Here is a 14860-nt window from a genome sequence, read left to right as displayed (position 1 = left end):
AAACAAATATCATGAACATATATATATATATATATATATATATATATATATATGTATACATTAAAACAAATACATAAATACATTTTTAGTAAGTGAACTAAGATGGAAGAAGAATGCTGTATTTCTAAAAATACAAGCTTATTGCCAAATATTCCTTATTCCTTAAGACCAAAGTCAAACAAAATCAAACCTATATATTCTGATAAGGATGCACATATAAGAGCTGGCCTAATTAAAGGATACTTAAGGTTTGCTACCAAGTTCAACTAATCACTCAAAGGTCCAATGTGAAACATTCTTATTAGTGTATAATCACCTTGAAATAACAATTGTTATGTTTTTACCATTTTTATCTCTAGATACCACAGGTCACCTTCCAAGGAGCCATGTTGAACTGCCATGTTTCTACAGTAGCTCAGAAGGGACTAGCTTCAGTATTATTGTATTAGCTTTAAAGGGTGATTATATATCAAAAGTGGCATGGTTCCAGAGTTGCATGAGATGGATGTGGTGTATTTTCATCCGTCTCATTAACAATCAGTAGACTAGAAGTGACTGTGAGCAGAAGCTTAAAGACAGGGGAAGTATTCAGATGCTATACCTAATACCACACTGTAGAAATACTCTGATATAAGTCCTGCACTGACAATGTTACTTAAGTATAGTTGGGAAAATGTACTTAAATCAGAATCAGATCAGGTTTATTGCCAACGTTTGCACACTTGCACATTGCTACAAAGAATTTGCCTTGGTTTATTGGTGCATAACGGTCACAATGATCAGAGAAAAGAACAAAGAAATACAGCAGAAGTCAAGAATCCTAAATACAAAATATATAATAAAAAATATAAAAAAGCAGCAAATCTTCACATTTGTGAAGCTGGAGCCAAGAAATGTTTTTGCATGAAAAATAACTTAGAGGAGCAATTTTAGGTACAAAAAATACATAAAAGCAAACTGTTAGTTGATGGAAAAAAATGGAAAATGGAAAAAAATGTCTGTGACAAACAACAAACAACTTTCCAAAAAACGTTGATGATGATGATTGTTGTGGTACTTCTGTTCAAATCTTCGTTCAAAGTTCAGTCAGTGTAGAAAATGATTTGAAAAGCGTAGAACTTCTGACACATTTGACACAGTTCAAACATACCCACATTTGAATGGAAAATTGAAGGGCCAATCGATAAGCACTGCTTCTGAAACCACATCAAAAGGCTCCAGTGTCCTTTTTACTGTGGTTTCAGCCTTTGAGACGAGATTTTGCAACCTTCTCCAACAATATTCAGCTGCAGTGACTTGACCTTGTGAGAGAAACAGGCTTTCTCTCATCACACTGAGCTCATCCAAGGCGTTAGATGTGAATAATAAAATCTCTTAAATATTGTATTGTTGTTAGACGTAGAATGTTTCCGCCCAAAGTTCCTGGAACTTTTAGTCTCAGGAACTACTTTTCAAGGATCTTACTCAGCTCAGTATTGTCTGTGTTCCCACTGCGGTCTAAAGACCCATGAAGATTAGACAAATTAGCCCACTGATGAATGAAAAACAATGCATACAGCAACGATGCCACTGGTCTATCTGTTGTTTTCTTTCTTCTGTAACAGAAAGGCGTACTGTATGTCAAGTCATTTTATGTTGAGAGCAGGAGTTCCAGCTGCACGGTACAGGATGAATATGCCACTGCAGGTTGATGGTACGTTTTCTGTATCTTAATTTGCATAAACATGACTTGGCTTCAACTTTATGCAAATTAGTCCATCCAGCGCAACGCACCAGGCTCACAGAACTCAGATCACACACTCACATCAAAGTAATCATTGCTGATCAGATATGAATCAAGATTATGTTACTGCATATTTCTTGCCTCAAATGTTTTCAGAAACACATTTTAATGGACTGTTCAGCTGTAATACAAGAAGTGAGTCCGCCATTTTTTCTTTGAAAACGGACAATCCAAAACGAAGCATCACCCAACTCGCTGTGACATCACCCAGCGGCTGGAGCGTTTAGTGGAGATCTGTCTGTTTTTAAATTTCCTCTTTTCTTCCTTCTTTCTTCTGCATTTCTTATCTTGTTTTTTCCTGTTTCTTTTCAGTTTTTCTCTTTCTTACTTTTCTTCTTTCTTTCCTTTACATCTTCATCTGATCTTTATCTGAATCGAGGGTCCAAAGATACAGGGTTGTGTGCTGTAGAGATTGTAAAGCCTCTTGAGGCAAAATTGTGATTTGTGATATTGGGCTGTATACTGTAAATAAAATTGACTTGAATTTTTTCCTTTGGGAAAGGATTTGTTCTCAACAAGATGCATTGTTGTTGTTGGAGACAGAACTGAACTGTATGAAAGCCATTTGTGTTTACAGTCATTTTGATTTTGTGTGTATTTGACTCTCCTCAGTGTCTCTGTGAGTCTTTAAATGTTAAAAACGGCACAATGTTGGTGTAAAAACTCAACAAACTTGTGACAACTTCCCTCAGCAGTGACAGCGGTGGCTTGGATGTTTTGATCTGTGTGTATTATCCGTCCGGCCCTCTGCCCCATGCTGCGACATTCAAACAGAGCTGCGTGTCATTAGCCTGGGAGATCTTTGGCTGCCACATGAAAGCTGCCTGATCAGCGGCAGCAGCTCCCCGGGGGGGCGGCTACTTGCATCCCTGCGCCGGAAGACGTGCAAAGGCCTGCGACCGCCGCCACGGCTTCTCTTGTTTCCAAAACAGGAGCAGACTTACAAATGACCTGGGTTGGTCTCAACGGAGAGGGGGCGTCTTATCAACAACGGAGTCCCTGTGCCGCTCACACGGCTCATTACTCAGACAGATAATACAGACAGTTAGACAAAAGGTGACAGGGAGGAGAAGTCACTAATGAGCGAAATAGCAGATACTAAACAGAGGAATTACGAGCCTCCTCACCAGCTTTTCTGCTCCTTGTCGGTCACTCAGAGAATCTATGGTCTACTGGCGCAGGGGGAGATTTACCTGATCAGAACAGGAAGAGACCCTTTTAGGGGGTGAGGGTTACAGGGTTTATCTGCAAACACTCATTTGGATAATCATAGGGTAAGATTTGGACTGGATTCAAACAAGTACATCCCACTAATACAATTTAATTCACATTTTTCACGAGTGGACTTGGTTCAGCTGTAAATGTCAATGATGTGCATTGTAAACACACAAAGTGACATCATATCCCTCTGCTATGTCAGTGGATTTAATCCTCTGTACTATTAAATAATGTTGCCTTATCTTTAACGCAATTCATGCCACACTTAACTGAGGGGTTTCCTCGATGGAAAAGATGTGGTCGCTGTTCTCTCGACTGGCTTCTGTATTGCCAACTGGCTCCGCTCTCCTACTATGCCATATGGTTCATCCAAGTCCACCCTCCCAAGTTCTTTTTTAAAGACCCTGCCCTTTTCCAAACAGTCTCTCAGATTGTAACAAACCACCTGGCACGTCAGGATAGTTAAATTTGGGCTCAATGATAAAGAAGAACAATAAAAACAGATCTCACTAAGTACGACTCAGTCCCTTTTGTTTAAAAAGTTGTTGGACACTACCAGAAGATATTCGACCATCTGACAAGCAGTTCTGTTGAATAAAACATGAATAAACACAGCCTCCTCACTCATAATGAAACCACTGCATTGACAAAGTGGGGTGCTGCCGTAGAGGCTCCAGCTAAAAGAAAGTCAGCATCGTCTGTAAAATGTTTACAATTGGCTCAACTTTTGCTGCAAAGCAATGTAACATCATCTGGCAACACACCAAGTTGGCCAGTCAGATTGGTGCAAATGCAAACTCCTGGTAAAGGAAGGTGCAGTCACATTACAGTTCTCTCTTACAAATATTCACTCCCTTTAACTGTCCGCCGACTCACATGACTATTTATTTTTGTTTCACTTTTACTTGCGTAGTGCTCGGTCAACAAATAGAAACCGTGTTTGTGTTTGGAAATGTACATTTACCTTGCTTAGTACAATATTACATCACTCATATTGACTTCACCTGTGGGCTACTGTTAGTCTGTCTCTCCACCAATTTTAATTCAAGAGGCCATGATATGATTTAGTGTCCATCCTGAAAGACATTGAAGTGTGGTCCCGAAGAGCCAGAGCTGCCACTGAGAACAGCACGGCCATATCCTCATATCCTCCATAAAAGTCTTTTTCAGATTGAACACAGAGCAAATTTCTGAGGCTTCATGGTGCCATTCTCCTCTGAATTGCCTGTGTATGTATGCACTGTACTGCATGTATTGTGGTTGATAAAGGTGGAGGCACAAACAACACAGAGTCATGTGTAATTTAACAAAAGTACGTTGGCGATGAAACATCTCCACTACGGCCTTCGTTGCTGTAAAGAGAAGCTGATGCACCGAAACAACTCAAAGAAGTTGGAGGTATAAATAATAATGGAAAGACTCACTTGTGACTGTTTCTAGGCAAGTCAGTCCACAGAGCTTTCATTCAACTAAAAAGAGCCTATGCAGTCACTAGTTTAGCCTTATTCAGCCACATCCTGGTCACAGCTTTAATGTGTTCTAGTGTGTTCAATCAATACTTACTCAGCACTCTTAAAAATCAAGGTCTGTACCATCTTTTTCCACATTGTGTGAGATTCTAACTATTATAATGAAGTTAAAATTAGGACATAAAATATGACTAAAGGTCTCTATAACAAGGACATTTAACCTGAAGGAACAGAAATCAATAACTTTGTCCATGACAAACACATACAAACAGGGATGCGTTGAGCTACAATGTGAACGCAGCCACAGCGGTCTTGAACACTAAAGCTCTGCAGAGATTAAAGTAAACTCTTTGTTGTGCAAGAGTCTCCCAGTAAAATGTAATTGGTGCCTCACAGCAGGACGCCAACTGCAAACGTTGCAATGAAACATTAATAAACAACAAACATTATGACCAACTTGTTATTCACAGAAATTTCAAACAAGGATAACACATTTATTCCTGTGGAAATGTAAGAAGTGCACGTAAGCATTGGAAAAACAACACGGTGGATGTTTAATCATCTCTGCCACACGAGGATACCATTAACAGAGAGACAAAAAGAGGGGAATTGAGTATGGTCTTTAAATCAAAAGCTATATTTCAAATCCCGAACATCCGCTTTGGGCTGCTGCGCCGCCTTTCAATTTGTCAGGAACGACAACTGAGCTGCTTTAGTTGGATGCGTAAAACTGCCTCCCAGGGGGCACTGGGGCAGACCACCAACGCTTTTCGGCCACCATGCTGCGTCAACACAGCAAAACAAAAGCACAAAGCTGCAGCAGGGACGCTTTGTTGCTCTGCTTTAATGTGGCGGCAGGCCGGCTGCCCCGCTGACGTGCGGTCTTGTCCTCCTGGAAGCAACACAAACTGCACAGACCTGCAAGGGTATCGCTGAGCTGTGGGAGAAACTTTCGGAGATGTTCATCCTAACTGGGACCATACTGGTGGTTTTTGAATTTTCTATTAATTGACAACAAATCACACATTCTTTATTATTCTTAGTATTTTACAAATTATCCTTCAGTTATAGACTGATTTATGTTCTTTCAGGCACTGACTGGTTTAAGTTTAACTGGTTAAACTTTATGTACATAGATTCCATTTAGCAAGATTTACCCTTTTATTATGATTATTATTATTATGTTATCGAGGTTGCCTTATGTGGATTTCTATTACATTATCACATTTGTAAACAGAAGTGTAATCATGTGAAATTTGGAAAAAGAAAATTATACAAAAATATTGATTATGATTATTATCACAAAAAAAAAGCTTATCTGAGGCGTAAAAGTCGGTGAAGTGACAAAAACATCAGATTTGTGTGGAGTGACGAAGAGACTGTAACATTCCTCACATTAATACACATATAATATTCACATTGGAACTTGACTACTGTGGCACAGGAATGTGGTTGCATACAGGTAATGTTTTTAAAATTCTCCTTAGTGGTATGTTTGTTTTGGAGGAGGAGGGTCCAATATTTAAGATTTGAGAAATACTTTGATACAAGAAACTTCCAAATTCTGTTTTCACATTAAACCTTTAAAAATGTAGCTCCTGTATACAGTGCTCTCTCTGCAATCTCAGATCTATGTTTTTACAGTAAACCAAACATTGGCTCTAGAAAGGGCCATTTTGCAACCACCCTAGTTTCTCCTTAATGTTTGGAAGGTGAGGGTTAAACAAGTGAGTTCTGCAACTACACTGCTAGATGCCACTGAATCCTACACACTGGAATTTAAACATAAGTTTAATTTAATTCTAAATTCATAGCTTTCTGTAATGAACAGATTGAGTCAAAATAAACTACAGTGTGTGTCTTGTTGTAATCAAGGAACACGTCAACTAGACTGGAATCAATCAGCCCGAGGTCCAATTAGACTCCATGAACTGGATTCCATCAAAACCCTACCCTCCTTCCGACCCGCCTGCCACACGGCAGCAGAGGCCTTCCTTTCTTCGCGGCGGTGGCCATGACTGAGCTGAGCTCATGGTTAATCCTTAGGGGGGGTCAGAGGCTCTGAAAGGCCGCAGCTCAGTTTAACATCTATTAGCATCAAGCTGGGACCCCTGCAGAGGCGCTCCTATTGCCTGTATGTATGTATGTGTGTTTGGACGCTGCATCCCGATAATGTTCTTAAAGCTCGAGAGATGCTATATGTTTTTACTAATATGTTGTGTTACATTACCCTACACATTTTAATTGATGCCATACCATTCTTCTGCTGGCGTGTTATTCCTGAAAAGCCAGTAGTACGAAAAATGTCTTGTTGGACCAAAAGCCCATTTGAATGACACCCATTGCTCCGGAGGCCTGAATAAAACACACTCTGGTATCACCAACTCACGTAGTAACTTGACTAATGTAATTAACATATTTTTTTTTACCAAAATCATGATCATGACGAAGTTTTGATGCCTAAACCTAACCAAAGTGGCAGTTTCACAACCTTAACCACATGTACACAGCATGGTGCTCACATTGAACGGAAACGTTGAGACCTGACAAACTGACAAAGAGAGGCAGCATTACTTTGTGCGATTATACAATGAATTTAAGCCAGAGGAGATGCAGACAATATGGTCTGTTCTGCAATGAAGGTCAGATTTTCTATCAGTCTCAGTCCAGACTCAACATACAAAGAACACTACTGTTTATTATGGATGTTTTCACAGTCGCCATGTGGGAAATCAGATCACAGAGCTGCTCCAACTCCAAACAGAATGATCAAAAATAAAAAAACACATTACAGGAAGAAGCCTGAGATGGGTTTATCTAGCAGGTATCACCAAAAACATTTTACATCACGTATTTTAGACAGTTGTGCAGTAGCTTGTGTCATCAGCTGCCATAGTCAGTCAGCCAGTTGGTCTGTTCTATTATTTGTTTGTCCATAAGTCTACAATAATACAATAATTTTTAAAATGTTGTATTATTTGTGAAATTTAAATTTTTACTCCTTCAGCTGTCACATCCTTCAGTTATCTTTACTCTGTGATCGCGGTTTAACCACAAGCTCAGGAAAGCCTGTCCCATCGTCCATCTCTCTGGTGAACTGCAGGTCGACCGCCTCGCCAATGACCACCTCGGCAGTGGTGAACACCTCCAGATCTCCCATCACGTGACCACCGACCGTCTTGCCCTCAAAGTCTGACAGGCAGATGTGGAGGTGGGCGTCGGGGTTCAGTGTACCGACCAGGGAGACGATCTCAAACCGCCCGCTGAGGTGGATCATCTGAGGGAACATGACAAGCTAACATGGAGGACTTTGTAAAATCACATGGATCTTCTGTTTTGGTTTTCACCACCCAAAGTGTCCACTGCCTCCCTAACTAGTTCCTTCAATACACTGAGTAAAATGTATTTATAGTAACATAACTAATATGGTGCCATCTTCGAATGGCCCATTATTTCGAAAATCTAAAAATGTCCCATTGGATTGAAAGCCCATTTTTTCCAACAATTCGTCATAAATGGCCACTAAGGGCCCATTGTCCCAAATAAAACACTCTTTGGTATCAACATCTTACATACGTAACTTAATTGACATAAGTTACATGCTTTTTTTAACAAAAACCAGGATATTTTCCTAAAACCAACAGGCCTTTGCAGCAATGGGCTTGTGTTTCTCGGGATAATGGGCTGTCAGACAAATAGACTTTCGGTCCAATTGGAGATTTTTCAGACAATTGGGGTTTTGGAATAATGGGCCACCAGAACAAGACCAATGTCCGTTTATATATTAAATAGAGACAAGCTGAGAAAACCAGTTGAAAGTATGACTGTGTGGATTTCACACAATATCTCATTTATGTCTGTAGATGAATTACATTGGCACAAGTTGGGACATATAAGTAGACTGTATTATGATTTTATTTTTGTCAATCTTCTTCCGTATTTGTGTGTATGAATAGTAAAACAACCTTTTTTCAACCTTGAACTCTTCTATAATCACATTTTGAGTGATTTGTACATTTTTATTGGCGCCTGTGTCAAGACTTCATATCAGGCCTTCACGCTGCCGGCAGTGACTACCTCATTTGTATTTGTTGCCGTGGCGTTGGCCAGCCGGAGCGTGGCCTTGGTGACGCTGCCGACGCAGGTGATGATGAATGGCGCTCGGAGTCGCCTCTCCACCACAAACTCCTGGAGAGATCCCAACAGCTCCTGACCCGGGCCGAACCTGACAGCATGGACCTGAAGGGAGGATCCTCCTCCTGCTGAACTCTGGGAGAAAAAGATGGTTTCACTTCTTTATTTGAGCATTTTGTCCTTCAAGATGCAAATACGTCGACTGCTATATTCATAATTTATCAGGTACTAGGTTAACCAGTTTTCCATTATCAACTCATAACACAAACTCAAGTATCATGCCAGTGTATCCTCTTGTTTATTTTTTTATGCCTCAAGCTTTTTTTTTGGAAAACTTGGAACATTTTGACCAAAAGTATGTTGACAAAAAGTGTCTGAACACACCATTAGTTTTGTTCTCTGTAAGGCTTTGAGTCGGGCAATCTTTTCATCAGGTACTGCAGTTTTTGAGTAAATAAAGCCTTATTTACACATTTCCCCCTCGCCTCTCATCTCTACTTCAGATGCCAGAAATATGATGGCACACCTCATTAAATGATCTCAGTTGTAGAGTGCTTTTAGACTCTACTGGAGTGCAATGTCCCGGAAATCCTGCACACTGATGACATTGACATGTTTTTGATGAAAACAATGTGTGTGTGTTTGTGCATGTATCAGAGAGTGCACTCTGAAGTCTTTAACAAGGCTCTAATTCATACACTGATGCAAGGTGCAAGTCTGCTTATTGGGAGCGGTAAAATTCCATGGTGTGTTTTGTGACATTGACCAACAGGAGCACAAAGCGCTCTTCCACTCTGTCAGTATTAAACACACGCTTTGGATGTCATTGTTTGTTTACATTCTTCTTCCTAATGACACGCAGGTTGTGAAAGATGGCCATCTATGATTGGTCAGTCTGTCATGTCATTTATGACTCTATAACCACCTAATCTGACACAGTAACCATCTTAACAAACACAAAAGTCTTACAGTCTTAAGAGGTTTTTGTGGTGCTATAACAAAGTCACGCTTGGTTCTAAAACAAGAATCATAATTCACATGGTCAGTAAAGGTTTGTGTCAACTAAATGTTGCTGGAGAACCACAAAGTGTCTCTGCGTAAAACGGGCTCTAAATGTATTGAAAAAAAAAGTTTTTTCAGTGGATGTGCGTGTGTGTGTGTGTGTGTGTGTGTGTGTGTGTGTGGTCCATTCAGATCTTTAACAGGATCACTGTGCTTAACCAAACACCAGCCTGACCTCTGACCCTGCGGGGGGAGAGGAGGGCGATATCAGTGAAGCTCACACTGAGCCGTAAGTTTAAAAAGAGCTTATAGAAAACAGGCAGAGAGGTGGAGCAAACATCACATTACTCTACATGTTACATACACGAGTCAATGTGTGAACTAACAATCATCTTTAGCTTTAATAATCATCATATTTGATCATTTAAAAGGTCCTACTTGATTTTTTTTTGGTACATTATTCCTATAAAGGTGAAGAACATAATTATATTGTAATTTTATTGATGGCCTGCATTAAATGGTTACTGAACAAGGTTTGATTTCTAATAATTCTTCTTACACTAATTTATCAGAAATTAGTTTTAGAGTTTTAAGGAGTCTGAAAAGGCCTTTAAACATGCCTTTAAACATGCAGTAGTAAATTATGTTTAGTTGGATATTTTCACATTGCCTTTGCTGCAGTTTGCGTCCCTCCAAATACTGGAGAGAGAACCTAATGAAAGTGAGGGTGGTGTAAAGATGAAACTCATAGAGTGAAGGTCTGTAAATCAAAGTGAAACAAACCTGCAGTGGATTTAAACAAATGGATGTCTAACATGTGCTTTGGATTGAGTTGACTGCAAAGTTAGAAAGGTTTTCAAAAGATCAGAAGTGAGAACTCACCATTCTGCACAAGTATGAAGCTCCCGAAGGACTAAACTCTGAACACTTCTGTTAAACATTTACAGTCACGCATGTAGGATCTTTAGCAATTTGGAAGGAACTGAGCATGCTCACTAAACAGCAAAGACTGCAGGTTTTAGTTTTTTTTTTTTTTCATGGTCTTTTGCTGCCACCTGCTGGTGTTATGTGTGTACAGTTGTAATGTTACATATTCAAATATTTCACATAACTTTAAACATTTATTCAATTATATAGATTTTATTTTACAAATACGTTTCTTTTTTCTTTTTTCAGAAGTGGAGGTAAAAGCTTATCATGTAGTTGGTTATTGTGATTTTAATTACAATGATTGCAATGTGCTCTACTGCCTTATCTTTGATTCATGTTTAAAGACACTACAGGTGAATAGGGTAAACATTTTAACTAATAGATATCACCATGAAAGTTCCACTGTTGATTTTAAATATGCAAATTCTGCATTCTTTCATTAAATATGCACTTATTTACATGCATTCCTAAAACAGAAATCTTAACAATGGATAAAGACAGATTATTAATTCTTGGTCCATTTTAGTGACATATTAGAGTCAATGTTTTTACAGAGGGAATTTTGGATATCTGTTTATATCGATCCTTAAATCAGACAATAAAAAAATATATTTTGCCATGTTTTTAGGGATAAAATGTTATATCAATGAAGCTATAACTGATATATGAACAAACCCATCTGTGAAAACCTTCAGTATAGCTATGGTTAGTATTATTAACTGGGAAGAAACTGGACTTGACTCAGCTTGAAAGGAAACAGACACTCATAAAACATAAAAACATACTCCAGAGCAGTAGCCAGAACTTTATAAATACCCCATGAGTTCAAATGTCCTCTGTTTTAACTGGACTATATATATATATATATATATATATATATATATTTTAAACACTATTCACTCAGTGCACAATGATCTAGATTCAAAAGCAGGAAAATAATTCTGTAGTTGAGAGATATGATATCCTTTTAATTCAACTGTATTCATTTGTTGACAAGATTATTAAAATTCGGAAAAAAACAACAATAATAACAATTTAAATGAGTCAAAACCGCATCAGAATGAACTTTGAGTGTAATTTGTAAAGCTGCAGGAAATTAACAATCTTGCCTTTTTAACTTTAACACTCTTTCTTCATGCATTTAACTTTAATGGTTCCAAACAATCTTTGTTTTTCCCTATAGGTGGCGCTGTGGTTTGGAAAATGGATCCACTTGCAGAAGACTGACATCACATCACATCACTGTTTCCAACATTGCTGCAGCACAGCAGGTTATTAGACTTTTTTTTCCTTTAACCTTCTCGACCTGTGGTTTGTTATAGACTGAAAGATCTGAAATTTAATCACAAGTATTTTACAGGAACCAAAACAACAACCCAGAATACTTTCATCAGATCAGTGCTAAGGTGAGGTAACAGTCCACCTACTGATGCTTTGCTGTGCCTAAACCTAACCAAACCTTAACTATAGTGGTGTAATATCAGAAAAGCGTTGCTGAATCTCAACTAGTAAGCTGTTGAAATGTTCCAAATACTATCTGTAGGTGGGCTATCCAAATAAAGTGCTGCTTAAAAGTCCAGAGTGTAACATTTAGGAGGATCTATTATCAGAAATGCAATGTAATACTCACAGGTATGTTCTGGTCCTTTAAAGTGAAATCAAGCAGTGATGTTTGGGGTCCAGGCAGCATGTGGATGCTTGTTTCTCTTTTCAAGAAGCACTTGGAAACACACCACATGCACAAATTGCCACAATGTTGGCAAGCGGGACTTTCCACCTGGGGATTTGAACCCTCAACCTTTGTATTCCCAGAGTGGGTGACTACAAGGACCAGTGTATAGGATTAAGTGGTACCAAGTGGCGAAGTTGCAACTAACAGACACTTCTTGCATCTGTATTTGACAACTTGAGGCATCTGTAGATACAAATATCTTATTCTAAGGTAACAAAAACACAGTGAGTCCTATATTCAGGTGATAATACACTAATGCAAAAATACCTGTGAAGATCATATTCCATTTTTATCAATAGATTGTCCTTAATGTTACACACTGCACCTTTAAGATCCAAACGTACTAAAGTCACCCTCAATCGTATGCTGGCCCCCTGAAAGTAAAAAAATAAAAGCTTCATCAGAGGCCCAAACTTTAACATACACACACATTTACCTGCTGTATGTGTGTGGGAATATAATAAAAATTTACATCAACATGCTGTGCATCAAACTACCCATGCATGTTAGTGCATAGAATTTAAATTCTGCACAGTAAAAATTTAGAAAAATGTCACTACTACTGTATAAAGACATACGATGTGAATTTGATCCAAACCTTTACAAACAAAACACCGTTAGCGTGAATTTTCATTAAAAAAGTCTTTATTGATTTCATTCGAACACCAGAGTTGTTGTGATCAAACTGCTAACAGGTGAACCGTGGATTATCCAAAGGAGGGTTTATGAGGCAGAATGCAAATCATGCTGCCACTCAGATAAATCCCAGATCTGCTGATGTATTTTGTCAGTATTTTTCCGTGTAATAATGAGCAGATTAAATCAGGGTTGTGGTGGTGTCGGGGCTCCTGGGAGCCAACGAGGCTACGCTCTGGAGATTATTTCGGGTAGAGGCGCTCGCATGTATTCCCCCTGCGAAGCCCTGATTACTATCAGGTTACAGCGTCCATGACAACAGCCTGCAGCTTAAAGCAACAGGACTTTATTGAGTAGAAACAGGAGTTTATTTCAGTGATGGGGTTCTCTCCAGAACAGAGGTTTTGTTTAAAGATAATATTTTAATCAGTGGTGGAAAGTAACTGTACACACTGTTACACACTGTGATACTGCCTGTGTGTGTAAAATGTGATACCTCTGTTGCAGATAGATAATGGTTGATGAGCTGTTATGAATGGTGGTTTTGGAGGTCAGTTTTGTACTGAACAGAATAAAACAGTTCAAACCAGCAACGCACTGAACGCACTACTGAACTGAAGATGTCAGAAGCAGTGGTGTGACATCACAGCTCGATGAACAGTGCCATGTTTGAGCAATGTGTAGTTGAATGTTGATGCTGTTGCTAAGAAATTATTTGAATGAACAGAGTCCACCTGTATTTGACATGCAGATTAAACACAGACTTGGCCTCTGAGGCGGTCACATTGTCCATAATGACCACTACAAGCTCCGTTTGGGACTGTCTTGGCATGGGCATGGGAAGCAGTCCTAGGTGCATCCCATAGAAAAGCTTAGTGAAGCTGGTGTGTGCTGTTCTCTGTCAGAGGTGGGTAACTAAACCCCGGCAAAACCAACCCCTTAATCCTCATCCTTGAAGCTTATTGTCCTGTAAATGCAAAACATAACTGAGTGTGGGTGGGTGATCATTCGTAACTTCGGGAAAATAGCCCTGTACGGTGATGTAGGGTCTAACAAATGCGTTGAATGGATTTCCTTTCTCGTGAAATATTTGAAAAGCAGATTTCTTTAAAAAGTTTGAACCCTGCATTTTTTATATCCTGGTTAACTTCCTCACAGTTGTCTTCTTTGCTGGTGCATTGCTATGTTTCTTACAGCCTCCGTACATCAGTGGAATAGTGTCAATTGTTACTAATAAAAGCAATGCTCCGTAAAGCTATCAGTGGTCATAAATGCTCGTGGATACTTTGACACCCCCTGACTTTATTTTATTTTTTCTTGTAGTTTAACTTCCCACCTTGCTGCAGTGATGTCAAAGTGTACTCCAAGACCCAGTGACATCACTGTTGGGTGTAGTTACAATTACAACAGAGCACATTTCTGACCTGACAAAAGTGAAACTTGAGATCATAAAAATATGCCTTCATTCTCCATCTACATATCCCATTGTGAGACAGTCTTTCCTTCTTAAAGGTTGGGTCAGTCATTCTGGAGAAAGATAGTCGAGTCTCATTCCCAGGTTGTCAGATTTTAATGACCCCTGAGCCACCTGTTGTTTTGTGTGACTCGCTCTGAGCAACTGTGGTTCCCATTTACCCTAACCCAAAGTGTCGGTATTTGATAACGTGGGAATTAGACTCACCAATCAACTCCAGAAGGGTAGGTGGGGTCAGCTAAGCTGTGATGGTATGGTTGGTTTAAATTTTAATGAACACTTTGCTGGAATGAAATGAAGTGGTCTGAAAATATGATTTTATAATAGAAATACCCAAACATGACTTTTTCACAGCATGGGATCTGGAAAATGTCAACATTTGTCTTGCGAGTAATAAATATATAAACTTAATTGCTATTTTTTATTTAAACATGTCACTATTTCACACTACAAAGTCAAACTATTCTCATTTCACAACAAAA

At 39.0% G+C, this 14860-nt stretch overlaps 1 protein-coding gene across 1 annotated transcript; it reads right to left on the bottom strand.

The window, feature by feature from the left end:
• Window positions 1–7091: 7091 nt before the first annotated feature.
• On the bottom strand, window positions 7092–10573 carry LOC118340872 (bifunctional protein GlmU-like). Its single transcript, XM_035679027.1, has 3 exons — window positions 10489–10573; window positions 8548–8739; window positions 7092–7747 (listed from the first exon to the last, which is right to left on the bottom strand). Exons 1-3 carry the CDS (start codon window positions 10489–10491, stop codon window positions 7490–7492), a joined length of 453 nt encoding a protein of 150 aa, XP_035534920.1. The 5' UTR covers window positions 10492–10573; the 3' UTR covers window positions 7092–7489.
• Window positions 10574–14860: the final 4287 nt, after the last annotated feature.

This window comes from Morone saxatilis, unplaced genomic scaffold, assembly GCF_004916995.1.
Source record: "Morone saxatilis isolate NCDOM2014 unplaced genomic scaffold, NCSU_SB_2.0 Contig7, whole genome shotgun sequence".
Taxonomy (NCBI): Eukaryota; Metazoa; Chordata; class Actinopteri; family Moronidae; genus Morone; species Morone saxatilis.
The sequence above is the reverse complement of the archived record's forward strand: the minus strand, read 5'-3'. Positions and strand labels throughout refer to the sequence as shown.

What these genes read in the sequence shown, in the direction of transcription:
- LOC118340872 (XM_035679027.1), bottom strand. An exon ending in CGGCAACAAATACAAATGAG is followed by an intron (nt 7,748 to 8,547) that starts GTAGTCACTGCC and finishes ATGTTCCCTCAG; the next exon opens with ATGATCCACCTCAGCGGGCG.